Raw genomic sequence first — 25,300 nt, 5'->3', positions numbered from 1 at the left:
TAGTATGTGTCCATATTCCAGGTGACAGAACTTTTGTTTAATTTGAATCCAGACCAGTAATTTGAACTGGTTTCCTTCCTGTTTTGTCAGATCTAAAACATTACATTGCACAGCCATGTATCTGAGTCTGTGGAAACCACAGGGAGGTAACAGCCCCAAATCTCCCCATGGAGGATGTACTGGTTTGTTGGTTCCTCACTCTTGTCATCTTTCCTAACATCCTCATTCAACCATTACGCCACCTGTCAGACACATTTGGGTAAAATATGCAACTGAGCACTGTAGGTTTGTGGCTGGTTGGCCTTTGTAGGGAAACAATGTTCGTTAAAGTATAATGAGGCCAGGCAATGGAGAGCAAAAAAGTTGGTGCTGTTCAGTCTGACTTCCATTAAAGACCCTGATTCCTCCTGATAGTGTGTCCTGCACACAAGTCAATCATTTTTGCAATGATTTTCCAGTTTTTGTGATTATTACACCTTACAATTTAGGTTTTTTAAGTTTCTGAAAAATGTAGTTTTCTAATGAATATCGTACTTACAATGTAGTTACCTCTGAGTTGTTTGTTCCCTTATTTCAAACATAACAGATATAAATTACTTCAATAATCTTAGAAATTGATAACTGTACAAATAAAAAAAATATATATGAAAAAATAACATTACCCAGCTCTTTTATTACTGTGTTGAATTTCAAAACCATGCAATTATATTTGTTAGGCTTTGGACTGTAAGATATAAGACAATTACCATTTAATTGGCATGTTTAGATCTGTAGAAAACATAACAGCTCTATAGCAGAGTTATTACTTTACTCTGACTGAATGAACTCGGTCTCTTTTTTATATTTCTGATCAGAAGACAATTCAAAAGACTTTTATTAAAATCAATATTGTCAAGCAAAATTGACAACAATGTCAACACAATAAAAAAATAAGAGCAAACCTCATTAACATTTGAGTGTTTTTTCCATATGATGCACATAATAAATGCATTTTACTAAAGTAGATTTCAGATACACTATACATTTAACTAGATATATAATTGTTGATGTTTTAAGTGATACACAATCATCATTCAATAGATCCTCTGAAGAACAAGTTCACTTTCTCTAGCTTATCTGCAGATGTGGAGCTTGAAGCCTTCCTGAAAGCTTTATCCCTTTGACATCTCCACATGCATCAGACACACACAATCCTTACCCTCTTCCTGCTTTATATAACTAATATATATATATATTTTCAAATAGTCTTCGGAAAACAGGTACTTTATATAAGGGGCATTACTGTCGGCTAATCCTAAATATAAACCAGACTGATAAGCCTGTTTAACCTCAGCAGTTGTTGCCAATATTATAAAAAAATAACTTCTAGAAATACCCTAAACTAAAAAAAACTGTTTACATTTTTCGAAGTAGATCTGTGCAGTGTACAGGCTAGCGCACTAGTGATGGGTCGGTCGCGAACGATCCAGCTCAAAGAGCCGGCTCTTTGAAGTGAACGACGAGAGCGATCCAGATTTTTTTCCCGTTTTTTTCCCTGTTTTTTCTGTTAAAGCTGCGTGATTGGTCAAGATGTGTGGTGGCGTCTGTGTATCTACACTGAGCAGGAGGGGGGAGGGAGGGGTTACAGACACACAGGCACAGTGAGCACACAAACAGGTGGGAGGGAGACCTGTGAGAGAGAGAGAGAACTAGGCGCTACATAAACAGAGACTACACACTGGAAGGTGAGGAAAATGAGTGACAGAAAATGTAGTAAAGTTTGGACACATTTTAATGTGATAGACAGTTCACAGGCAGAGTGTAGACTGTGCAAGTTAAACATTTCATATCGAGCAGATTTTTGTCTAATTGACATGGGTCTTTGTTTTCGTATTTTATAATTTATTTTTGTAGCACTCTGTTCCATGTTGAGTATATTAAGTATATATTTGCTCGTGGTGGTACTGTTGGGTCTCTGTAAATCTTATAAGGAGTTCGGTCTAGACCTGCTCTATTTGAAAAGTGTCATGAGATAACTTCTGTTATGAATTGGCACTATACAAATAAAATTGAATTGAATTGGTAAATGGACCTGTACTTGTATAGCGCCTTTCTAGTCTTCTGACCACTCAAAGCGCTTTTACACTACATGCCACATTCACCCTTTCACAAACATTCACACAGTGATGGCAAAGTCCATCGAACAGAAACTAACATTCATACACATTCACACAAAAACACAAAACATTTTGATATAATGCATGTATTTGCATTAGATATTCATTTTACACATAATTTGGTAATAAATTAATTTAAGCAACGAAAAATCTGAGGAGCCACTTGGGAGCCGAAAGAGCCGACTCTTTTTAGTGAGCCGAGCCAAAGGAACCGGTTCTCTAAAAAGAGCCGGAATTCCCATCACTATAGCGCACTGAATCATGGGAAACCCGCTGACCGACCAGAGACCGCACCTGCTCCAGGGGCACACCTATATTAGTTAACGTACACAAGTCATATCATGTCACCTTATTTTATCTGCAGAATAATTTACTTCACGTGTGTTATAAGTCTACGTTGCGTGGAGCCGAAGAACATCTAGAGGACCAAAGTATCCCTTATTGGATCCTCCGTTGGTGACCACTCTCCAGCCTGTAGTGTCTCAGTCCTCCGTTGGTGACCACTCTCCAGCCTGTAGTGTCTCAGTCCTCCGTTGGTGACCACTCTCCAGCCTGTAGTGTCTCAGTCCTCCGTTGGTGACCACTCTCCAGCCTGTAGTGTCTCAGTCCTCCGTTGGTGACCACTCTCCAGCCTGTAGTGTCTCAGTCCTCCGTTGGCGACCACTCTCCAGCCTGTAGTATCTCAGTCCTCCGTTGGCGACCACTCTCCAGCCTGTAGTATCTCAGTCCTCCGTTGGCGACCACTCTCCAGCCTGTAGTATCTCAGTCCTCCGTTGGCGACCACTCTCCAGCCTGTAGTATCTCAGTCCTCCGTTGGCGACCACTCTCCAGCCTGTAGTATCTCAGTCCTCCGTTGGCGACCACTCTCCAGCCTGTAGTATCTCAGTCCTCCGTTGGCGACCACTCTCCAGCCTGTAGTATCTCAGTCCTCCGTTGGCGACCACTCTCCAGCCTGTAGTATCTCAGTCCTCCGTTGGCGACCACTCTCCAGCCTGTAGTATCTCAGTCCTCCGTTGGTGACCACTCTCCAGCCTGTAGTGTCTCAGTCCTCCGTTGGTGACCACTCTCCAGCCTGTAGTGTCTCAGTCCTCCGTTGGTGACCACTCTCCAGCCTGTAGTATCTCAGTCCTCCGTTGGCGACCACTCTCCAGCCTGTAGTATCTCCGGCGCTCCGCTCACTCCCTCCGTTGCTACTGAAGTTACCATTAGCAACTGGGCAGCGCCCGGCGGAGCACCTACAACCGCTGTCGATGTTGTCCTGGTAGATTCAGTAGGTACGTAAAGTTACATTTCCTTACGGGTTGTTTTATGTCACGTTTAAAAGCTCGTTAGATTAGTTAACTCTAACTATAAACTACTGTTAAGTACCTAACGTTACGTTAATGGGGGATTGATGAGTTCGCTTTGCGGCTGTCTGGCCCGGCTAGCTGAACGTGCTAGCTAACAATATCACTATTAGTTAGCTTAGTTTGCAGTGTGAACCTTAAGCTAACCAGCATATATTAGTTGAAGCAGTGGCCACTTCCCGCTAACGTTACTTTATGGTTTCGTAACAATGATGGCTAATGTTCAACCACCATTGATCGCGACAGCGACACTTTGGTGTGGCATGGCTTTGTTATCTGACCATCCGACAGCAACACAGCACGGCTAGGTTGCTTTACACTGTGTGTGTGTGTGTGTGTGTGTGTGTGTGTGTGTGTGTGTGTGTGTGTGTGAGAGAGAGAGAGATATTCAACTGCTGTGAGTACATGTATGTTTGTTTGGCTCACGGTGTCTGAGCCCTGAAGGGAAGCAGGGTGGAAAAAGAGAGTATTTTTAGGTTACATAGGTAATGCAGGTGCACAGGCTGTGGCTCTACAGTGTCAGCCACTACAACGCTAATGTGAACGTCAGATACATACACATTATTCATAACCTCATTAGAGCTCATCCCACCCTCATTCTCTAAAATAAATAATACTGTGGGCCGGTGCTCCCAACACACAAGCAAACTGTGGTCTAAGAATTACATGGATGACTTAAATCCACACAACAGTTGCAGGTCCTGATAGTTAGATTAGGTAAATGTAGTGTGGGAAGGGCCTCAGGGGAGTTGAGCCACACACCATTTCATATTTAACTTACTAACCAAGTCAAGGATGAATGCTATCTATTGTGATTAGATAAATTGTTGATAAATTCAGCTGTTTTGTGGGCAGGTTTTTGTACATAAATGCCACAAACTGATTGTTTAACCTGGATACGGTCGAACAACACACAGACATGAATTACACTTGCTTCAGAGGTAGAGATGACGTTGACTTTTGGTGGGTGTGGAACATCTGAGGAATGGCATGTTAACTATGTAGCAGGACACAATGCAAGTAGCTGTCACAGACTGCTGATAAGAAAAACTAGTCTAGACCTCCACTGGACATGTTAGTCCTGTTTGTTGGTACAGTCAGTAGAGCTGGGAGATAAATGGATAATGTAGATATTGTGCTATGAGACAAGTTGGTGTCTCTGGTTTTGGTTATTGTAACATTTTGGTAAATTAAATGCCTTAATGTCTGGTCTTAAATCCTGATTACAGTAAAGTGATTTTCTGAACTTGTTTAACTGCTTTTGCTGAATGAACAATGCATGGTCATTATTGCACACGTTACGTTTAAGTATTTCATGGAAATAGCCTAACATTTTGTCCATGCCACCTGGCTTCATTACTCTTCTTTTATTTTTACAGGTACAATAAGCTCTTCTGTATTTCCAGAGCTGTAAAGACCGTGACAGACAAGTGAATCGTAGGCTGTTGGGATGTTTGTGAGGCTGGCCATGGTTAATACGTAAGGTCGCAGTGAGTGGCACTGCCATGTTGCCAGGAGTCGGTGTTTTTGGCACGGGGAGCACAGCCCGAGTGCTGGTCCCATTGTTGAAAGCTGAAGGCTTTGAGGTCCATGCACTCTGGGGGCGAAGTGAAGAGGAAGCGTGCTGCTTGGCAAAGGAGCTTGGCATCCCATTTCACACCAGCCGATCTGATGACGTCCTGCTGCACCAAGATGTTGACCTCGTCTGCATCTATATTCCACCCTCAATGACGAGGCAGATTGCTGTCAAAGCACTGGGTAAGCAGAGCCTACATACATGCAGTCACTTCATCCCAAGCCATAAAACATACAGCATTACTGTAAAAATATATTCTTTTATTTTACATAACAAATTTATTTGAATGATAACTCTCAAATAAGATCAGTTTTCTTCCTAAACACCAGGTTCAGGTCTCGCAGTCCAGTTTTCACTTTATTTGCATCTGAGTCACAAATTGCTAATGTGGACTGACCCAGTTGGGAGTGGCGGATCGGCTCTGGAACATATTTGAAATGTTTGGGCCTGTAATGACAGTACTCCCCAAATGATGCATATACTGAAAATGGCTGCATTCTTTGGTAACATATTTCTCAGGGTTTATGCTTGATATGTGATTAACGGTGATCATAGCCATGGCCACAAGGAACGTACTAATTTGAGAGGGGAAAACCCAAAACAAAAATCTTGAAATTCCCCACATCTCACATCTGTTAGAAACACACCGAAGCAAACACAATTAACAGATTGCCGTTATCAGAGGAGAGCAGATCTATTAAGTTAACTTACTGTATCTGATGGAATTCCTGAGTGTTGACCTCAGCTTCCTGTTTTAGTTGTAACTTCCTGAGTGTGTCCCCACCAAAGGACTTATCCACTGGGCTACTTCCAAGGGGTATTGAAGGCCGTCCATCTCCATATATAAAAACTATGTACACTCTCTGCGTTATCACATGTGGAGAAAGTTCACTTTTTGTTTATTCATACCAAACTCTCGGAGCTGGGCAGTAATGCCATCTAAGGCAATCAACTCCACGGTGGGCCTGAGCACTGAGAGACCACCCTACACCTTCATGTCATATTTAATACACACACTAGCTAAAGCAAATACAGTCCAGGTTTCCTACACATCCTGGAATACAACAAATATATAAAATAAATTTTTTCATGCGTTTTAGAGGCATTTAATAGATTAGGCTGCTGATTTCTATTGCTCTATTCTGAGAGCTGTTTCTAAAATGTTGTCTACCCTCATTGATACAAATGGAAATAGTATGCAAAATATAAACTGTGTAAAACCTTGTTTCATAATTAAATGCAAATTAAGAACCATAGTGAGTGAACACGATGCTCACCACCTTCACCAGCAACATAAATGATTAATTCAAAGGAAATCAATTGTTGAACCTTTTTTTGTTGTTGCAATACAAGACAGGCAAACATCATAGAAGAGATTGTATCTTTAAAATTTAAAATTCCAGTTTTCATTGTTCACCTCAAAATTATTGATCAGTTTTATCTAAATAAAATAACCCCCATCTTTCCCTCCCTCTCTCTCTCTCTGTCTCTGCAGGTATAGGTAAGAATGTTGTGTGTGAGAAAGCTGCAACAGCTGTGGATTCATTTAAGATGGTGACTGCAGCCAGATACTACCCCCAGCTGCTCAGCATTATGGGTAACACCCTGCGCTTCCTGCCAGCTTTTGTTGCAATGCGGCAGCTGCTGGTGGAGGGATATGTTGGCGAAATGCAGGTGTGCGATGTTCGAGTTTATGGCCCCAGCCTCCTGGATCAGTCGTACGGCTGGACATGTGAGGAGCTGATGGGAGGAGGCGGTCTGCACACTGTTGGCTCTGCCATCATTGACCTTTTAAGTTACCTAACCGGTGCACGAGCCCATCGTGTTCATGGCTTGCTGCGGACCTTTGTACAACAAAATGGCTTGATCCGAGGCATCCGCCGTGTCACCAGTGACGACTTTTGTTTCTTCCAAATGTTGATGGGGGGAACTGGGTCGAGCTCTGGTGGCGTGTGCTGCACTGTGACCCTGAATTTCAACATGCCAGGGTCATTTGTGCATGAGGTAATGATAGTTGGATCCACTGGGAGACTAGTTGCCAGAGGGACAGAACTGTATGGTCAGCGCAATGGGAGTAAAGGTGAGGAGCTGTTGCTAGGCGACAGTGGGTGGGTGGGACCAGAGGTGAAAGAAATGCCCCTGCCTCACCTGCAGGGGCTGAGCTCCATGGTGAAGGCACTGAGACAGTCTTTTCAGGCTCACGAGGAGCGCAGGTCGTGGGCACGAGGACCGGTTGCCATGGCACCAACATTTGAGGATGGTCTGTATGTGCAGACAGTGGTCGAGGCAGTGAAACGGTCCAGCTGTAGTGGAGAATGGGAGTGTGTTGAGATCATGAGTCAAGAGCCTGATCCGAACCACAACCTGTGTGAGGCCCTGCAGAGAAATAAGAACTAAATATATTTATACACCCAGTGCAACTACTACATGTGTCTGACGAAACTGGGCTCTGAATGTGTTTCCTTTTAAATCTGCTGCGGAGGCAGTTTACATCACTATGACTACTTTTTGCTTTTTCACATTTTGAGGAGAATATTTTGGTTAAGGAAACATTACTGTGTTGTGGATGTTTGTACACTGAACTTGTTAACCACAGCTCCATTATTCTGATTCTCAACAGAAAACATTATAGTAGCTCTATATTAAGTTTAAGTTGGTCAAAATCTACCTTTGTCCCATTGACACGTTTATTACCTATACCATGCCAAAAAGAAGACACAGTACTTATTCTCACTGAAGCTTGAAGTCAACACTGCAAGTTTGCAAATAAGGTTGATATACGTCACCACACCCACGTCAAATATTGGCAAAGTCAAAAAACTTGTTTTCAATGGATGTCTGACCATTGCCTTTATTCTCACCTGTAGAAGCTTATCTGGATACATTTTCTGTATTTTAAGACAAATACAGGTTGTTGTATTTTACTGATAATCAGAGCTAGATCAATCATCTTTGTGATTGAACAAGAGCACAGCTCTTCTTGAGGTATGCCAGAGCATTTTCAAATATTTCTTCTTTTAATGTTTTTGTTTTTTTTGAAGATTCAGGCCAGAAAAGGTGATAGATCAATAAATTGTTGACAAGGTATCAGCACTATCAAAACAAAGTGCATAAGCATAATACTTTCTTCTAGTTTTGGGTCTTGAATTGTTGAGAATCACAAGTTGTTTTTTTGTTTTTTTACTGTATCGTAAATGATCACTTATCACTGTAAGTGTACAGTCTAACTGAGAAAAAATGTAATCTCTGTTGTTCATAACATTAAGATGTTGATGTTAATTTATACCCAACCCCAATAGCACCTTAATCTGAAAGAAAGTGTTTGCCTCAGACAAAGCATGAGGATGATTTGACTAACAAAATACTTTGACTTTCAGTGTGGTGACTGACAGAAACGATGGTTCATTGGAGCCCGATCTCTGTTTCAGATTGAAAATAATGGAGCTGTGCAGAGTTTAGTTTTAGTCTTTAAGTGTTCGAATGTGTAATAATAAGCATACATTTAAAAAGTGGAAGAAATTGCAAGAGGGGCTTGTAGGTTTTTATGTTACGGCATGCTATGACAAACATAAGATACCAGGGATTGAGTAAAATAAGCTATGTAGAAAATAGAGTAATAAAGTCTAATTTGTAACAACGCCCCTCAAAGTCCCCAAATGTCAAGGTGATACTTCTGCTTATCTTCACTCTTTTGTTTGAGTATCACTTTTACACTGTAGGCTAGAAAAGGGAAGCTTCCTTCTTCACAGACAGCCACTGTGGTGAGCTAGAATTCATGTATGAATTTCAGTGGTGACACATTTTAAAGTGGGGAAAATTGTATGTTCATCATCATCAAATATACTACTACCAAATAAATACACAACTTCAATAAGCTTCAAAGAGAGTGAATAGTAATATATTGGGTAAACATTGGCTTATGGACATATAGGACAGAGGTGTAATGGATTAGACTTCAGAAGGATGTTTGGTACCTGTTTACCTCTGTGAAAACGTGTCACCAATAGTAATGAATATAACCTTTTGTAACTGACTGTGAAGAAGGAAATTACCCATTTTTAACAGCCACCTGTGAAGCACAGGGAGATGCTGAAAGGGTTGATTTTAGGTGGAGTATCACATTAAGTCTTACATTAGCAGGAACAGGCTTGTGTCCTAGAAATTACAGATTAGTGACCTTTTATTGTTAAACTAATAAAGTTTTAGATACAAAGCCTGAGGGTATTTGACAACTAAATGAGTTTAAAATGTGTGTAAAAGGTTTGTTTACATGTGCTAACCATTGAAGTAATTTTATGTTTTTTATAAGATTTTTTTTCATGCAATCTATGCATTTAAAATTAGTAGAGGGCCACCATCATCCTGAAACTTTACTGATCTTTTCATTGAGTAGAACCACTGGATTGTGTGATAGTATAAATGTGTGCCTCTAAAAAGCTCAGACCAAGAGAAAGAAGTGTTAAACAGTTTACGGTTGTTGTAGTCACTCACTGCATCTCATTACTGCTTAATATCTTAAATAATGCTCCTAATGCAAAGACAGGAGGCGTTTAAGACCGAAGCAGTTTACTGGTTTGATTTGGTCTGTTCCCTTCTTAGACCCACGCAGGATCTGCAGATAAGGATACATACACATTACATGCTTACCTCACGCTATCCCAACAGTGCTTTACAAAAACAATACATCAAGTTTACATTAAGTGTCTTTATAAAACTCATCACATTTGCTTGCAGGAAGCTCCATAACCCGCTACTATTAAAATACATTCCAACTGAGTTTTCACCTTCTTGTTAACAGATGGTTTTTTTTGCACTGATAACTGATAAAATGCCACATATTTAATATGCAGTGTGATATTTGTACCAGCCAACTCACTGCAAAAAGAATTTAACATTTGTCTGTATAAGTAAGACTTTTTGTATTTATTTATGTCTTGGTGTGGAGAAAGTTTTCCATTGTTTTTTTTTTCTGTTCAGTGTTTGTGTTTTTTCAGCCTGTCTGTGAATTTCTGTTTAAAGCTGTAATATTTAAAGTGTTGTTTTAATTGACAATATGGCTTTTTGAGCACAATGTGTTGCATTTATGTTGGGAAGCTGTTCTGTTAATCTGCCTGACAGACAATTCCTTTAATAAATACAGTTGTATTAATTCAGTGTCTTTGGTTGGACTTCAGTTTATAGATCACCACTCAAAGGTGATTGTGTTATAAGTTATGGTTGAAGGAAGTTAAACAGCTGTTAGTCTGCCCCTGATATGATATGGGTTAAAGAATATAAACACCTGAAAGGTTAGGTAATGCTGCACCGCTCACTCACAGGATTAGATTGATTTTGTTAATTTATATAGTATCTATCTATATAATTTTATTTTTCCTCTACTATTGTGTAACCTTAAGTAATTGTAATTTATGCATATACTGCTTATAATAAATAAAACTGGTTGCAGATAAGTTACAACCTCTTAAGTGACAACAGTCACACATGTCCCAGCCTACCCTAAGGTAGTGTAAATCAGAATGTCACACAATTACACTCACTGATGGTAAAACAGCAGCTGTTCTGCCACACAGCATTATTTTTTTAATTAATTGTAGCCATTTTGCGACACAATCAAGTAGAGACCTAATTGATTAACGTTATATCCTAGTATCGATCTAAGTTAATTTACTACGACGTGCCAGCCATGAAACTAATGCGCACTGTTGCCATGGCGATAGAACAGTATCTCGATCGTTGATTGGCCGCTTGTCTTAGTTATGACTTTATGTCCAAAACTGGCTAAATTATGTCCCAAAGTGGTCGTGGTGCAACCGGTTTAAGTAGCTGGTTTAGTTACAAACTAACTACTAATTACTAAAGGTATCTAGTGTCGAGTTTACACCATTTACTAAAGAGAAAACCGAGAATACAACCCAGTCCTGATGTTACACACGCCGGTAGGTGGCGGTGTGCCCCTATACCCGCTGGTCTTCGGTCCTTTATTAAACCAGAGAAGAAGAAGAACAACAACGTAAACACAGCTAACATCCATTGACTGTATATGCTAACATCTAACGCTAATGATGCTAATTGCTACCAGCCAAACTAAAAACCCAATAGTTTAAAAAATAAGAAAGAAATATTAAAAAATAAATAAAATAAAAAAACAATAGCGAGTATTGTAAGTTAAGGGTAGAGTATGTCAGTGGTAGCTAGCAGGCAGAGTATGAGTATCCCGTGATAAAGCTAATAATAAAACTACTGTGGCTCCGACCGATAAAAACAACATGGTCCGTAAAAGAAGCGTAGCCTGGGGCTTTTTTAACACCGTGGACGCAGAGTCGGTGCAGTGTCTGCTCTGCCGGGGTCTGGTCAGACATGGTCAGGGTAACAAGGGCACCACCACGAACATGCTGAGACATCTTCGTGTCAAACACCCCGCCGAGTTCGTCAAAAAAATCAAGGGTCGTTTACCTGAAACTTCCTCCATCGATAACGGTGCCCAAGACATGGAGGCGGACAGTGAACAGTTCTGCTCCGGTATGGATACTAAATCATATGCACCTGTTTTCACTGCAGATATTTATTTGACTTGTCATAGTAATAAAACAGAGTAATTAACCAACCCAGACATCATTACTGCTGCTACTGAGACATATTAGTTACAGTGAACCTGGTACACATGAGCATCGTTTAAACGCCCCGTGGCTGCCATTTTACTTTCAGATATAACCGAATTATGTGTTTTTTGCATTTTATCTCCAGAGTCAACCATGATACCACAGGATAGGTTAGGTTATAACAATCAATAACATATTCATCATCATAAACTGCTCAGGTGAATAGTCTGAAAACATCAAACTATCTGAAAGTGTCACATCAGGCTCTGAGAACATGTGATTTGTGTTTTATTAATGAATTATTTAACATCTTTCTGATAAGTTAAACACTGACCAATTCATCAGTTATTTACTGCCATAATTACACCTTTTGTCTTCCTCTTATTTAGTGGAAGTGGCGCTGGAGGATGAGACGTCTGAAACCCTCACCACCGGGTATGAAGATGACGTGACTTCTAGTATAAATGGCATTGTGGAAGCTGCACAAGAAGGTCCAGCAGATAAAATAATGCATGAAGAGGAGAGTGATGACCGCCCTGTGAGATCCAGACAGAACAGACGGAGCTTGATTTGGAGGCACTATGAGCGCCTGGACAGTTTGGCTGCTGTTCGTTGCCGCATTTGCATGAAGAAGATAAAGTGCTTTGAAGGCGGCAGCACCAGTAACCTACATCGGCACATGTCAAAGAGACACCCAGGGGTGTTCTCTCAGCTGGTGGCCAATGGAAAGAACCCACCACGATCCCGCTCATCACAGGGCTCAAATGTTAATGGTGACACATCGACACCACCAGAGACTGTTGAGGTGACAGAGGAGATACCTTTTCCAGGTAATGTTTCTGTGGACCACTTGTTGTTACTGTTTGTAATCTTGCTGAAGTAAAACAAATATGCAGAATTTTGATTTAAATCAATTATCAAAAGAAGTAGGCATGATTATGAATCTGACCAGAGGATTGATGCCAGCTTTAAGTACTTACAGTTTTCAATACTAATTTCTGTTAGTATCAAAAAGTATTGGCGTTAGATACCCAGCCCTGGTTTTATCAAATAAACATTGGTTTTAGAATATCAGCAATGTTTGCATCACCATGGCTGGAGTTTCATCATACAGTTAAAATAAGGTTATATAATTCTGCCTGTAAATAAAACATTATTTAAGTACTTAGGTACTCAACCTACCAAGTACTTCTGCTGTCACTTGATCTTCTCTCTAATTTAAAGAAAGCACTTTGGTGTCACTGTATGAGACTAAATATGTGGTCTTTTCCTCCCTCGTTCTTAAAGGTGTGCTGAAAGTTTCAAGAGCGTCTGATGGAGAAAAGGGTGTGTTTAGGAGGGAGCTGGAGCTGATAGAAGCTCTGAGGAGAGCACAGAGGGAGGAGGCTCGGGCTCTGGAGTATCAGAGGGAGCTGCTTGAGAAGCTGCGTGCAGTGAATGCCAGGGAGGCGGCTGCAGAGAGGGAGCAGATTGAGTCATTGAGGAAAGCACAGCTGGAGGAAGCCAAAGACTTGAGTAGACAGAAAGAAGAGCTGGAGATGGAAAAGGAAGAGCTGCAGAAGAAATGGGAAGAGCTTCAGCAGGAAAGAGAAGAACTCTTGATTTCCAGAGAGGAAGCCTCCTGATTCATGTTGCTTTAAATGCTTTGGGACTAATTCTAAGACATGAGGATTTAAAAGTGTAAACTCCCTTTTAGTAAAATATATTTTGCAAAAAATCAGTGGATATTTGATTTTGTTCCTGATATAGCCGTGTTGCTCTGCTTTATGGCATTTTAACATTTCTTCTGCCCATTCTGGTCATGGTGTGATACCCGACATCACTCTGGAGTTAAATGAATAGAAATGTGATGCCGGACAAACCTCTCCGTCTCCACCCTGCTTCCACTCATAGCTACAAAAAGCTATTTTGATATGTATATATAGTAGGCAGAGATTGTGTGTGTGTGTGTGTGTATGTGTGTGTGTTGCTTCTTGTTCTTCACGTCCTGAAGAAGAGGATTAGCTGCATAAATAACTGTCATATGTTTGTCTTATTCAAATGTTCGAATAGAGATGGATAAACACCAGAGCATCTACCTTGTAGCTACAACATGTTAGACGTGAACGTAGATTTTTTTCTATTCTATTTTAATTACTACAAGGGCTTGAAATGATCAGCCGAACTAATTTGAAATTTAAATGTTTGTCCTTTTGTTTTTTTCTACCACAATACATCATGTTGTCACTACCAAGTGGTGTGATTCTGTTATGAAATTTAATTTACCCTGAGACTTGAATTGAGTCTCTTTTTCATGGTCATTTTATTTAAATCTGCAGAAACTGATTGAGGGAGAACTCTTATTTACAATGACACAAAAAATAAGGGCTTGCAGGTTGCAATAAAGAAAGAATAAGAATACATGTAGAGACTTGAAAATTCACTATAAGAGAGAATTTGTATAACCTCACTTAACATAGCAGGTAATACATTAAAACATTTATGTGTAAGATACCTTGACATACTCTTCTTTATTAAATGAATAAATCACTAACGTTTCAAGACCCTAATCAGGGAGTTCATAATTTATAGCAAGGTAGTTGTTGGACTTTTCTTAAATTGGTAAAAGCTTCCGATGTGATGGTGAGGTCAGATATATGATCATTAATTGGGATATTGTGCCAGAGAATACAAATCACTGGTTGATTTACTGGATCACCACTAGCAGTAAGGTTTTTGTAGCGTTTTGTGGTTTGGTTGAATTTACTCTTTAAAATAAGTTCACTCCTATCTAGTGCCTATGAAAGACTTCTGTTTCCATCCCAGGATTAGAGGGTCCAGAAAGCGCATGCGTACGATTAAAGTGTTTTGAAACCCAGAGTGTGCCTTCTCAGGTTGTGCGTCTGCGCTACCGCCGGTTTATGTTACAAATGGTCAGGTACAATGCTGCAGTCGTGTTAGGTGTAACGTCCACCCAATTTTAAGACCAGGAGACGGCAAGTTCTCCCTGTAGTCCATGTGTAGTCCACCTGATCCTGCCAACAGGTCGCCGCCTGACAGACTGAACCCAGGGAGCAGCCGCAGCGTGGTGACGTGGTCTCCTGCGTCTGTCGGAAGATGGCTGACAGCGGAGCCGTGGCGGTGAAGAGATGCGACTCTGGCTCAGTGTCCTCAGTGAGTATGGAGACCATCTCGGCCCTGACGGAGCTGGAGGACCTGGAGAGGGTTTACCAGCAGCTCTCCGTGCAGGAGGTTCGTATAAACGACCGGTAGTTTGCCATTGGCTCTCACTGTCGTCATCCACGTACACTTCCGGGACGCCGCTGCCCCAAAACACTACCTCGGGAGAGAGCTGCAGTCTGATCGATTATGGCCAAATTAACAATAAATGATTCAACTGAAGGTTCGTCCTTTTAAGTTAGACTAGAGCTGGTGTTTGCTAGCTTCTAGGCAACCCGTAAGACAGGGGGTAACATTAGTATCTGAGTGTCCAGGGTTCAACAAACATCTAAATAACACATCATCAAGTGTTTGTAATTTAAGGTCGCAGAATTGGTTCTGATTAAAGGGATTTTACATGCATAGTGACAGCTAGTTGGTATTTAATGGAGTATCCTGAAGGTGTCCTGCAGCCACCAGGGACCATGCATCTCATGTTTACATATCATCTCTCAGCTCTGTAGCATTAACAATATTTGTTTGGAGACTTTTAAAAGATATGGCTGACTGATTGACAAGTATATGTGGGGAGATGCTCACACTGTTGGTATCAGGAGAACAACTGATCAAACAAATTAAGAAATTTGACAACTTATGGGCCATTTGTGCAAAGTAAATGACCATTACTAATCTTTATGATGTTTTAAGTCACAACAAACAAGTAATCCTGAAATTCTTGATACACCGTAGCTCAACCTGGACCCATCGTCAGTGATCATCAGAAAAAGCTTAATAAATAGAGCAAGTAACAAACTATGGCTCTAAAAGCCAGAATTTACAAAGACGTGTACTTATATAATGGTTAATGTTAATGGAATTAGGTTATTGACTCTCTTAAAACTACTTACACACCACATCTTCTACTATTTCCTTAATCAGACATCTAATATATTTGGTTTCTTCTGTGAAAATGTGAAAATATAGTATGTGTGTATTGTGTATAAGATGCTGACACCAAAATAAAAGTGATATTCTTGTTGCTCATTAGATGTTTGGTTTTCTCCTCTGCAGAAAGAAGTGGAGACTGAGCTGGACAGACTGGTGGGGCAGGAGGGGACCATTCACACAAAGATGTTGGCACTGCAGAGGATGGGGTACGGTTTGTATAGATTAATCTGTTACTCTAACAAGCATGAATAATACATACAGTGGGAGCAATAATTATTTGATCCCTTGCTGATTTTGTAGGTTTGCCCACTTACAAAGAATGGAACTGTGTATAGTTTTAATCATAGGTAAATTTAACATTGAGAGACAGAATATAAAAACAAAAAAAATCCAGAATAACAACATCATGAGAATTTTATAAATTTATTATCATATTTTTGCATGAAATATGTATTTGATCCCCTACCAACCAGCAATAATTCTGGCTCCCACAGACCAGTTAGTTTTCCATTGGGAAGCACTCCTAATCTCAACTTATTACCCAAAACACCTGTGTCGTAACATCGTTATGTAGCTGTATAAAAGACACCTGTCCACACAATCAATCACATTCCAACGTTTCCACCATGGGCAAGACAAAGGAGCTGTCTAAGGACATCAGGGACAAAATTGTAGGCCTGCACAAGGCTGGGCTGGGCTACAAGAAAATAAGCAAGCAGCTTGGTGAGAAGTTAACAACTGTTGGAGCAATTATTAGAAAATGGAAGAAACACTCCCTCGGTCTGGGCCTCCAAAACATACGGCCAAGGCAACAAAGGAGTGGCTCTAAAAGAAGCATATTAAGGTCCTGGAGTGGCCTAGCCAGTCTCCAGACCTAAATCCCAAAGAAAGTCTGTGGAGGGAGCTGAAGCTTCGAGTTGCCAATCGAGGATGCCAAGGATTTGGAGAGAATCTGCAAAGAGGAGTGGACCGAAATCCCTCCCAAGATCTGTGCAAACCTGGTGGAAAACTACAACAAACGTCTGACCTCTGTGCTTGCCAACAAAGGTTTCTCCACCAAGTATTAAGTCCTATTGTTCTATGGATCAAATACTTATTTCATGAGAAAATATGATAATAAATATATAAAATTTGTACGATGTTGTTATTCTGGATTTTTTTTATTTTTATATTCTGTCTCTCAATGTTAAATTTACCTATGATTAAAATTATACACAGTTCCATTCTTTGTAAGTGGGCAAACCTACAAAATCATCAAGGGATCAAATAATTATTGCTCCCACTGTAATGACATATAATGTAAAAAAAAAAAAAAAAGAACAGCAGTACAACAAATAAATCCTTTTTATTCATAAAAAGATATTAAAAAAATATGATAAAGGGGTCCATAATAAGTCAAATGTTAAAACTACTGCTGTGCAGATATAGACTCCATCTCTTCATGAACTGTCCCTTTGAAGAGTGAAGCAGGCAGGTCAAGTATTCAAGAGTAAAACACTTACACTTACTACACACTAAAACACTGACTATCTTATGCCAGTTCATCATTTATCCACAACATAAAAATATTGTTGCTTATAGAATGGACATCATACAGTCTGCCAGAGATAGTATTAACAATTGTATTTTCACACTGATGATCCAGGAGCAAAGAACGTGGGTTCAGGATTAGTGTAGTTTCAAAAGCACCTGAAGATCCTCATTTATTTGAGCTCCAACCACAAGTCTGTGTTCTTAAAACTGTATTTGTGCTCTATAGGCCCAATCTACAGCTGATCGGAGGAGACGCCAGTCAGCTGTCAGGCATGATCACATTTACCTGTAGCCTGGCTGAAAACGTCAGCCGCAAAGTCAGACAGCTGGACCTGGCGAAGGTAAATGCACACGCTTATTACATCTATCATAAACCACAGTTTTATTAACCTTTTCATTCATAGAAGAGAGTTGACTTTGGGTTTCATTTGTTCATATTGTAGTCATATGCATGTTGAAAAAAAACCTTAATAGGTTGTATTTATTACACAAATGTTGAACTGGATCACATACACTGATCTCGTAGTATATATCTTATTTTACCTTTGTAGACACGGCTGTATAACGTCATCCAACGCGCTGACGATATCCTGGATCTGAAGTTCTGCACAGACGGTGTGCAGACAGCTCTACGTAACGAAGATTATGAACAGGCTGCTGCCCACATCCATCGCTACCTCTCTCTGGACCAGTCGGTTATTGAGCTGAGCAGGCAGGGAGAAGAAAGTACGACCCCTCCAGTTCTCTGTCATAGTGCATTGCTCAGTATGCAGTCTTACACTGCAGCAAATAAGTTATTGCTATTGTCTTATTTGATTGTTTTGTGTGTTTTTGCATGATTTTGACATTTAATTTCTTAGGGTTGTAGTTCATCCAAAAGATTTTTTTTATTTTTCTACCTGCACTCGTGGTAGTAGTATAAATCAGCTGCAACATACATACTTTACACGTCTAAGCTTGTGCTGTAACACTGTCAATGCCTCATATCTACACAGGCAGTGCTGTGGATGCCAGTCTGGTAATGCTGCAGGAGGCAGAGCAGAAACTGAAGGTCATCGTTGCTGAGAAACTGGATGAAGCTGTAGCCGCAGTCGACCTCGCACAAGTAGAAAGGTTTTTCAAGATCTTCCCTCTGTTGGGCCTCCACCAGCAGGGCCTCGCCCGTTTCGGTCAATATCTCTGCAGTCAGGTCAGTTTCGGTCCCTGTTTGTGTGTTTTTGTGCCTGAGTATATCTCAAAAATGTAAATGAACTTTGAGTGGAAAGATAGGGCATGAACTAGCAGTCAGTGTGTTTATGGTGCAGATCCAGAGATTTCTTTTAACTGATTTTTTTTTTTACATTTTAACAACATTATTGTTATTTTCTGTGCTGCACTTGAATAAAATACTTAATTGAATGCCACAATGTGTAAGATTCAGGATCTAGAGGCAGCTTTCCTGTTGAAATAACGGATTTAGGGAATTGTGCAGCCTTGGAGGTACAGACTTTATATTTATGTTAGTAAAACATTTGCACTCCTTATTGTTCGTTGCTTGTAAATTCTATTAAAAACTATTAAATTCCTGATTCTTATCCTGATGTTGCACTCACTGTATTTGGTATAATAATATATAGTTAAATGACAACGGCCTCAAACAAAAAGAGAAGGCACTGTGAGTTGATCTGATGTGAGATTATCATTATGGATGTCTTTGGTTAGAAATATTCACAAATGTGTTACGTTTTGTTTTTTTCTGCCTCTTTCACACACAGCTTGCTTCCAAAGCTGAGGAGAATCTGGTCTTGGCTACAGGAGGAGACCTGGGCGAGAAGAGAGCCCCGCTGGTGTTTGCAGACACTCTGACGCTGCTGCTGGAAGGTGAGAAAACAGGCCCGATACTCTGCCTGCGTACGTGTTCCATTGTTTGCTCGGAGTGGCCTCCACTAATGTCTTGGTGTGTGTTTACAGGTATTGCTCGCGTCGTTGAGACTCATCAGCCTATTGTAGAGACGTATTACGGTCCGGGCCACCTATACACGCTCATAACTCACCTGCAGCAGGAATGCGACCAACAGGCGCAGAAAATAGTGGACAAGTTCATCCAGCAAAGAGGATACCACAACAAGGTGTACATGACGTCTGAGCTTCATGATGTGATCGTTTTTACTGCATACCTGTATACACTGTGAACTCATTCCCCTCCTGTAGTTTCAGATTGTCCAGAGTAGCATGATGAAGAGCGTCCCGGGGGAGACGATCGAGCCCAGGTATTTCTCTCAGCAACATCCTGCTCCTCCTTTTGTTTGTATTGTTTTTGCCTAAAACATCTGTCTTCCGTAAACAGGGAGCTGGACCCTGTACTGACAGAAGTTACCCTGATGAACGCAAGGGCGGAGCTCTACCTGCGCTTTCTACGCCGTCGCATGCTGGCCGACTTTGAAGTTGGGGATGCTCAGAGCGTGACCCAGGGTAGGTTTATATGACGTAACATGTGGTGATGCACACACAGATGCCTTCTTTGAGACGTGGAGCTAAAAATCTATCTGTCTAAAATATTAATGATTTTTCTTTCTTCAATTTTTGAACAGAGCATCAGCAGAATGTGGAGAAGCTTCTGAAACACTGCTTGCTGAGCAGGACGATGCAGGAGCTGATTGGCTACTATATTCCAATGGAAGAGTACTACATGAGAGAGTCTGTCAACAAGGTACATTTGATTCATACAGTAGTTTTATATTTGACTAAGAGGGGAACAGTTTGACACATTACACCGTTTACAGGTATTGGGGAGAAATACTGCATCAGTATAACACATTTTGTGACTCCAGTGGGAGCTGTGTCTCAAGTGAAGTCAGTTGAGTCAGTGTCAGTTGCAGCTGAAGACTACAAATCTAAAAATAAATAATAAAATCTGGGTTAGAAAGATGTGAGCTTACTGAAATGTCTGTAGCTTGCCTCTCATCTCTGCTTGAGGCTACATTTGCGAGCAAAATGGAGGTGAATCCCTGACTGAACTGTCAGCAGGCAATATATATATATATATATATACTGTACTCTAAAGTACAGTATTACAGTATATATATATATATATATATATGTATACCGTACTTTAGAGTACAGTATCAAACCTTAAGCACCAGGAGTCTGTCGCACATCAATTATGGGTTATTTGATCACAAATGTATTCTTCAGATTCAGATGTGACAACAAGAATGCGCTGCAGGGTTACTTATTTGCATTTTATTTATTTATGACACATACTTAATGTATGCAGCTGTGACCTTTTTAAGGTTTTATGCAGCAGAATGTACACACAGTACTACAGTACTATTACTGTGCACTGTGCAGTACAGATTGGCTTTACTATAGGAATTTTCCCTCATGGCACATCAATCATTAATGATCTGTGTCTCTGTCAAGAGTCTATGCATATTGGAGATTTTAGTTGGTTATTTATCACAAATCTTTTACAGTAAAATTAAATTTGATGAGAAAAACACAAATGCTATGATGTTTTAGAGGCTTAATGCAAATATATGTTTCTATTAAATAAGTTTAGATGTTTTTCAGGTAGTTGTTTTCCACTGTTACTTCCATGTTCACTCATCAGAACACATTGTATTCACTTTAAATAAACAATAATAATTATAATAAACTCCTCCTCAGGCTGTTACTATGGATACATATGAAAAGGGTCAGCTGACCTCCAGCATGGTTGACGACTGTTTCTACATTGTGAAGAAGTGCATCAGTAGAGCTTTATCCAGCTCCAGCATCGACTGCCTCTGTGCCATGATCAACCATGCTAACTCTGTGCTGGAGTCTGACTTCAGGTTCTCACTCGTTCACTTTCCAGTTGACATATTCAATACTTTTATATATATCTTTTTTTTTTATTGAACATGTTTTCACGTCTCATGCATGTATGTATGTGCCCCTTCCTGCCTTGTCTCTCTTCATCGGTCAGGGAGGTGTTGTATAACAAGCTGCGGCAGGGCTTCCCGGCTACGACGCTTCAGGACATCCAGCGTGGAGTCAGCAGTGCGGTCAGTCTGATGCAGAGCAGCTTACAGCAGGGCAAGTTCAACACACTGGGCATCGAGAGCGCTGAACACGCCAAGGCTGCATTTCTGGTAATAGACTAACACACACACGTACACACACATCCCCTCCTCACTCTGAGTATCTTCAAAATTGTTGGCCAGACTGATAAAGTCTTTTGTTTAATGCTTGTTTAAAAACGAGCAGCATTGATAAGTGAGGAATCAAATGCATGAATAAGTTCTAATTTAACTGAGGTAAGTAGTGCTTTAATTTTTAAAATGGCTCTTAGCTGAAGTGAGCACTACTTCAAAATCCTTTTAAACTGTTTGTCAAAAGGTAAACTGAAATCAAGAAACACTTAATGGGTTTATAACAACCGGTTGGACCTTGACAGAATAGGACTGAAGCATATCGGCAGTAAAGATCCTTCATTTACGCTCTTTTCTTTTTGTCTCAGGTGACTCTGAATAACGTAGAGGTGTGCAGTGAGAATATCACAACTTTAAAGAGGAACCTTGAGGTAAGTGTCACACCCGTGCTCATCTCTTCGAAATCATACTCTCATTGATAATTTACCTCATTGCTGTGAAATGTACTTTTGTTTGTGTCCCTTCACAGAATGACTGCTCCAAGTTGTTTAATCAGGGCGCTGGCTCCGGCGATCAAGCCAAGATTGAAAGCTGTTTGTCCGACCTCGTCAACACATCCGCCAAGTTCAAGGATCTCTTACAGGTTGGAGACAGACACACACACACACACACACACACACACACACACACACACATTGATCAGTGCCTGAGAGTTGAGAATTTGCAGTAGGTGCAGGGAATAATTCTGCGTTTTTAAAGGATTATAATATTTTTCCTAAATAAATGCAATCTGAAGAAGTTAGCTGCTCGAATCACTGGTGTCTCATCATCTTAAAGAGGAAGAATGAAAACCTCCTGCTACAATTTATATAGCAAGGCAATACGAGATATGTATTTTATTCAGTTTAATTTTATTTGTATAGCACCAGATCATAACAACAGTTACCTCAGGATAAAATAGAGCAGGTCTAGACTGTACTCCAACAGTTCCCATAGTAAGCAAGCGACAGTGGCAAGGAAATACTTCCTTTTAAGAGGCAGAAACCTCGAGCAGACATCAGCTGTAGATGGGCGGCCGTCTGCCTCGGCTGGTTGGGGTGAGAGAGAGAGAGAGAGAGAGAGAGAGAGAGAGAGAGAGAGAGAGAGGGGGCAGGGGGGGAGAGAGAGGGCGGGTTGTATCATGTATCCAAGGTCTTGTAAATGTGTGAAAATTAGACCCAGCTGTGGTTTAAAGCTTCATACTCTGACGTGATTTTATTTCACAGGAGGGTCTGACTGAGTTAAACACAACAGCCATAAAGCCTCAGGTCAAACCGTGGATCAGCAGCTTCCTGTCCATTTCACACAACATAGAGGAGGTAATTGTATCAGAGTAGTGAACAGAAATAAATTTGGAGGTCATGAAACATGTGGCTGTAACTGCTGGTGTTCCCCACAGGAGGAGTTTAATGATTATGAAGCTAATGATCCCTGGGTGCAGCAGCTCATCGTTAACTTGGAGCAGCTCATGGCAGAGTTCAAGGTATCTTGTCTGCGCAACATTTCAGCTCTGACTCCAAATATGTATGAATTCCTCCTTCCTATTTTTTTTTTTTAAAATGTCTCTCTGCCTCCTCACCAGACAGCCCTCTCTCCCGTTATCTACGACACGCTGACCAGCCTGATGACCAGTTTGATATCGATTGAAATGGAGAAGACCGTCCTCAAATGCTCATTCAGCAGGGTGAGGAGCCAGGGCTCTGCCACAAGGTGGTGTCGAGCACCCTGCGCATCACGTCATAACACATCACTGACACACATGTGGTGTAAAGCCTTAAGCAATGATTTATTAATGGGTCCAGAAAGGCCTGCAGGAGAGGGTGCTTCCTCTTTGCACGACAGCATCTTACTATTTTGAGCAGTGTGTTTACAAGAAGCCTCTAAATGAACGCTTTTACTTTGTACATCACATCCACTGTATCTGATATTTTTGTGTCGTAGCTCGGAGGGCTGCAGTTCGATAAAGAGCTTCGGTCTCTTGTGGCGTACCTCACCACTGTGACCACCTGGACCATCAGGGATAAGTTTGCTCGTCTCACACAAATGGCCACCATCCTCAACCTGGAGCGGGTAATTTAGATCATTTTATACACACATACACAGAATATACAGTATATAAAAGCTATTTTTTAAAATTATTATTATTATCATTATTATTATTATTCATTTAATTTTTTAATTACTTGAGTATTTCCATTTAATGCTACCTTAGACATCTACTTCACTACATTTTAGTAGGAAATATGTGATCTAACAGCTTCACAGATTAAGATTTTTTAAACAAAAAAATTATGATTTTATAAAATATGATACATTTGTGTGCATAAAATAACTAGGGACAAGATATAAACAAGTTAAATTAACTCCACCTTGACCAACTACATCAGTAAAATGGGGCAGTGGCTTTTGGGACTATAGATGATAACCATGAAATCACAAGGTCCTCATTTTAATTTGTTGAAAACTGCCCCAAAAACAAAATGACTACAGTAAAATGATGATTATACATTAATGCGCCAATAATAATAGTTTATATAAAACACCCACAGCGGTAAGTTCCTGCATTATGATTACTTTAGATACTTTAAACTACATTTTACTAAAATAAATACTTTCACTGTATGATATTGCTAATTTTACATAATTAATATAAACATTACCTGACACAGTTTGGACATTTCTAATTTATATTTACTGTAGACTACAAAACAATAATACAGATGAGCAGAGAGAAATGACAGGATAAACAATTATAAACTGAAATAGCTATAAGCTTTAAAGGAATTAAGTAAAGGATCTGAATACCTTTTCCTGGTTTACACAGGCTCACATGTACCTTTTTTGTGCTGCAGGTAACTGAGATCTTGGATTACTGGGGCCCAAACTCGGGGCCCCTGACATGGCGGCTGACCCCGGCGGAGGTGCGTCAGGTTCTAGCACTACGTATCGACTTCAGAAGTGAAGATATCAAGAGGCTGCGACTGTAATTCAGGAACCAAGTGTGCTGATTATCACCGATTGCCATGCAGTACCCACCTTGTGATGCTTTTCACTAAAGAGCTCTGCACAATCCAGGTTTAATCCATGTGTCTGTAAATGGATGCAGGGAGGGCACGGGCAAATGGTTGGGGATTTCTTTCTCTCTGTCTGAAACAAAAAATACTCGTTGCTTATTCTGGAGTCTGGTTTTCAGCCTTCTGCTCCACACCTGGCTGATGTGAGTCTGTATCAGAGTCTCAGCTTTTAGAGGTTTGTGGTTATTTGATATGAGTGATCTGTAAAAATATGAGAATATTGCCTTGTGTGTAATTAAAAAGTGTAACCGTGTCACTCTGGGAGTTCCAATCTTTTAACCTGTAACTGGCTCTGAGAAACGAGGGCACACTGGGACTGAGGAGCAGAGCTCTGCGGCTGTCAGTGAAACAGAGCAGTAATGAACATCGTACCCATTAAACTGACAGAAGCAGGTCAGACAGCTGATCCAGCCTAGTCATTCAATATATGAATAGCTCCTTGTCTGTGATGATGGAACACTTTTAACCTAATAAATTGAGAGCCGCTGCGCAACGCCTCTGATCCCTGCCATCCGCCACATTTCACGAAGTGCTGCCCTATTGCCATGCGAGACCTGTTCCCAATCTTTTATACATATTTCTGACACTAAATACAAAGCTGTGTTCACCAGGCAATGAAGCATTAAAAGTGGTCCATTCTCATAATGTTCAGCCTAATTTCCTGGTCTAACCTTAATTCTCTGCACAGATTAAAGCAGGTCAGTGTGTGTTTAAACTTTTGCTGAGAGGACAGCGCAGCGATGGTGCAGTTTGTTATCCAACCTTCTTCAGTGTAA

The 25,300-nt window shown here is 40.5% G+C and overlaps 3 protein-coding genes across 5 annotated transcripts; all 3 read left to right on the top strand.

The window, feature by feature from the left end:
* Positions 1–2,333: 2,333 nt before the first annotated feature.
* gfod2 (glucose-fructose oxidoreductase domain containing 2) lies at positions 2,334–10,227 on the top strand. 2 transcript variants are annotated; one of them, XM_051378286.1, is made up of 3 exons: positions 2,334–3,426; positions 4,882–5,260; positions 6,574–10,227. In XM_051378286.1, exons 2-3 carry the CDS (start codon positions 5,008–5,010, stop codon positions 7,473–7,475), a joined length of 1,155 nt encoding a protein of 384 aa, XP_051234246.1. In that variant the 5' UTR covers positions 2,334–3,426; positions 4,882–5,007; the 3' UTR covers positions 7,476–10,227. The 2 variants fall into 2 exon arrangements, with proteins under 2 accessions (XP_051234246.1, XP_051234245.1); XM_051378285.1 differs by having other exon boundaries at positions 2,334–3,430.
* Positions 10,228–11,067: 840 nt separating this feature from the next.
* On the top strand, positions 11,068–14,210 carry LOC127351103 (uncharacterized). The gene is made up of 3 exons (XM_051378288.1): positions 11,068–11,597; positions 12,067–12,507; positions 12,965–14,210. Exons 1-3 carry the CDS (start codon positions 11,345–11,347, stop codon positions 13,300–13,302), a joined length of 1,032 nt encoding a protein of 343 aa, XP_051234248.1. The 5' UTR covers positions 11,068–11,344; the 3' UTR covers positions 13,303–14,210.
* Positions 14,211–14,739: 529 nt separating this feature from the next.
* cog4 (component of oligomeric golgi complex 4) lies at positions 14,740–24,777 on the top strand. Of its 2 annotated transcripts, none has more exons than XM_051378283.1 (19): positions 14,740–14,908; positions 15,887–15,969; positions 17,523–17,637; positions 17,848–18,022; positions 18,292–18,485; positions 19,051–19,156; positions 19,247–19,404; positions 19,487–19,545; positions 19,623–19,747; positions 19,867–19,985; positions 20,945–21,111; positions 21,246–21,411; positions 21,780–21,842; positions 21,941–22,054; positions 22,677–22,769; positions 22,850–22,933; positions 23,033–23,134; positions 23,392–23,520; positions 24,303–24,777. In XM_051378283.1, the coding sequence occupies exons 1-19, from the start codon at positions 14,774–14,776 to the stop codon at positions 24,435–24,437; spliced, it is 2,322 nt and encodes a 773-aa protein (XP_051234243.1). In that variant the 5' UTR covers positions 14,740–14,773; the 3' UTR covers positions 24,438–24,777. The 2 variants fall into 2 exon arrangements, with proteins under 2 accessions (XP_051234243.1, XP_051234244.1); XM_051378284.1 differs by lacking the exon at positions 14,740–14,908 and adding an exon at positions 14,920–15,059.
* The last annotated feature ends 523 nt before the right edge of the window (positions 24,778–25,300 follow it).

This window comes from Dicentrarchus labrax, unplaced genomic scaffold (assembly GCF_905237075.1).
Source record: "Dicentrarchus labrax unplaced genomic scaffold, dlabrax2021, whole genome shotgun sequence".
Lineage (NCBI taxonomy): Eukaryota > Metazoa > Chordata > Actinopteri > Moronidae > Dicentrarchus > Dicentrarchus labrax.
Note: the sequence above shows the minus strand (reverse complement) of the source record. Positions and strands in the feature narration are given on the sequence as shown.

What these genes read in the sequence shown, in the direction of transcription:
- gfod2 (XM_051378286.1), top strand. Translation starts at nt 5,008, where the DNA reads ATGTTGCCAGGAGTCGGTGTTTTTGGCACGGGGAGCACAGCCCGAGTG. An exon ending in GATTGCTGTCAAAGCACTGG is followed by an intron (nt 5,261 to 6,573) that starts GTAAGCAGAGCC and finishes CTGTCTCTGCAG; the next exon opens with GTATAGGTAAGAATGTTGTG.
- LOC127351103 (XM_051378288.1), top strand. Translation starts at nt 11,345, where the DNA reads ATGGTCCGTAAAAGAAGCGTAGCCTGGGGCTTTTTTAACACCGTGGAC. An exon ending in CAGTGAACAGTTCTGCTCCG is followed by an intron (nt 11,598 to 12,066) that starts GTATGGATACTA and finishes CCTCTTATTTAG; the next exon opens with TGGAAGTGGCGCTGGAGGAT. An exon ending in AGAGGAGATACCTTTTCCAG is followed by an intron (nt 12,508 to 12,964) that starts GTAATGTTTCTG and finishes TCGTTCTTAAAG; the next exon opens with GTGTGCTGAAAGTTTCAAGA.
- cog4 (XM_051378283.1), top strand. Translation starts at nt 14,774, where the DNA reads ATGGCTGACAGCGGAGCCGTGGCGGTGAAGAGATGCGACTCTGGCTCA. An exon ending in GAGCAGGCAGGGAGAAGAAA is followed by an intron (nt 18,023 to 18,291) that starts GTACGACCCCTC and finishes ATATCTACACAG; the next exon opens with GCAGTGCTGTGGATGCCAGT. An exon ending in AGTTCAAGGATCTCTTACAG is followed by an intron (nt 22,055 to 22,676) that starts GTTGGAGACAGA and finishes TTTATTTCACAG; the next exon opens with GAGGGTCTGACTGAGTTAAA.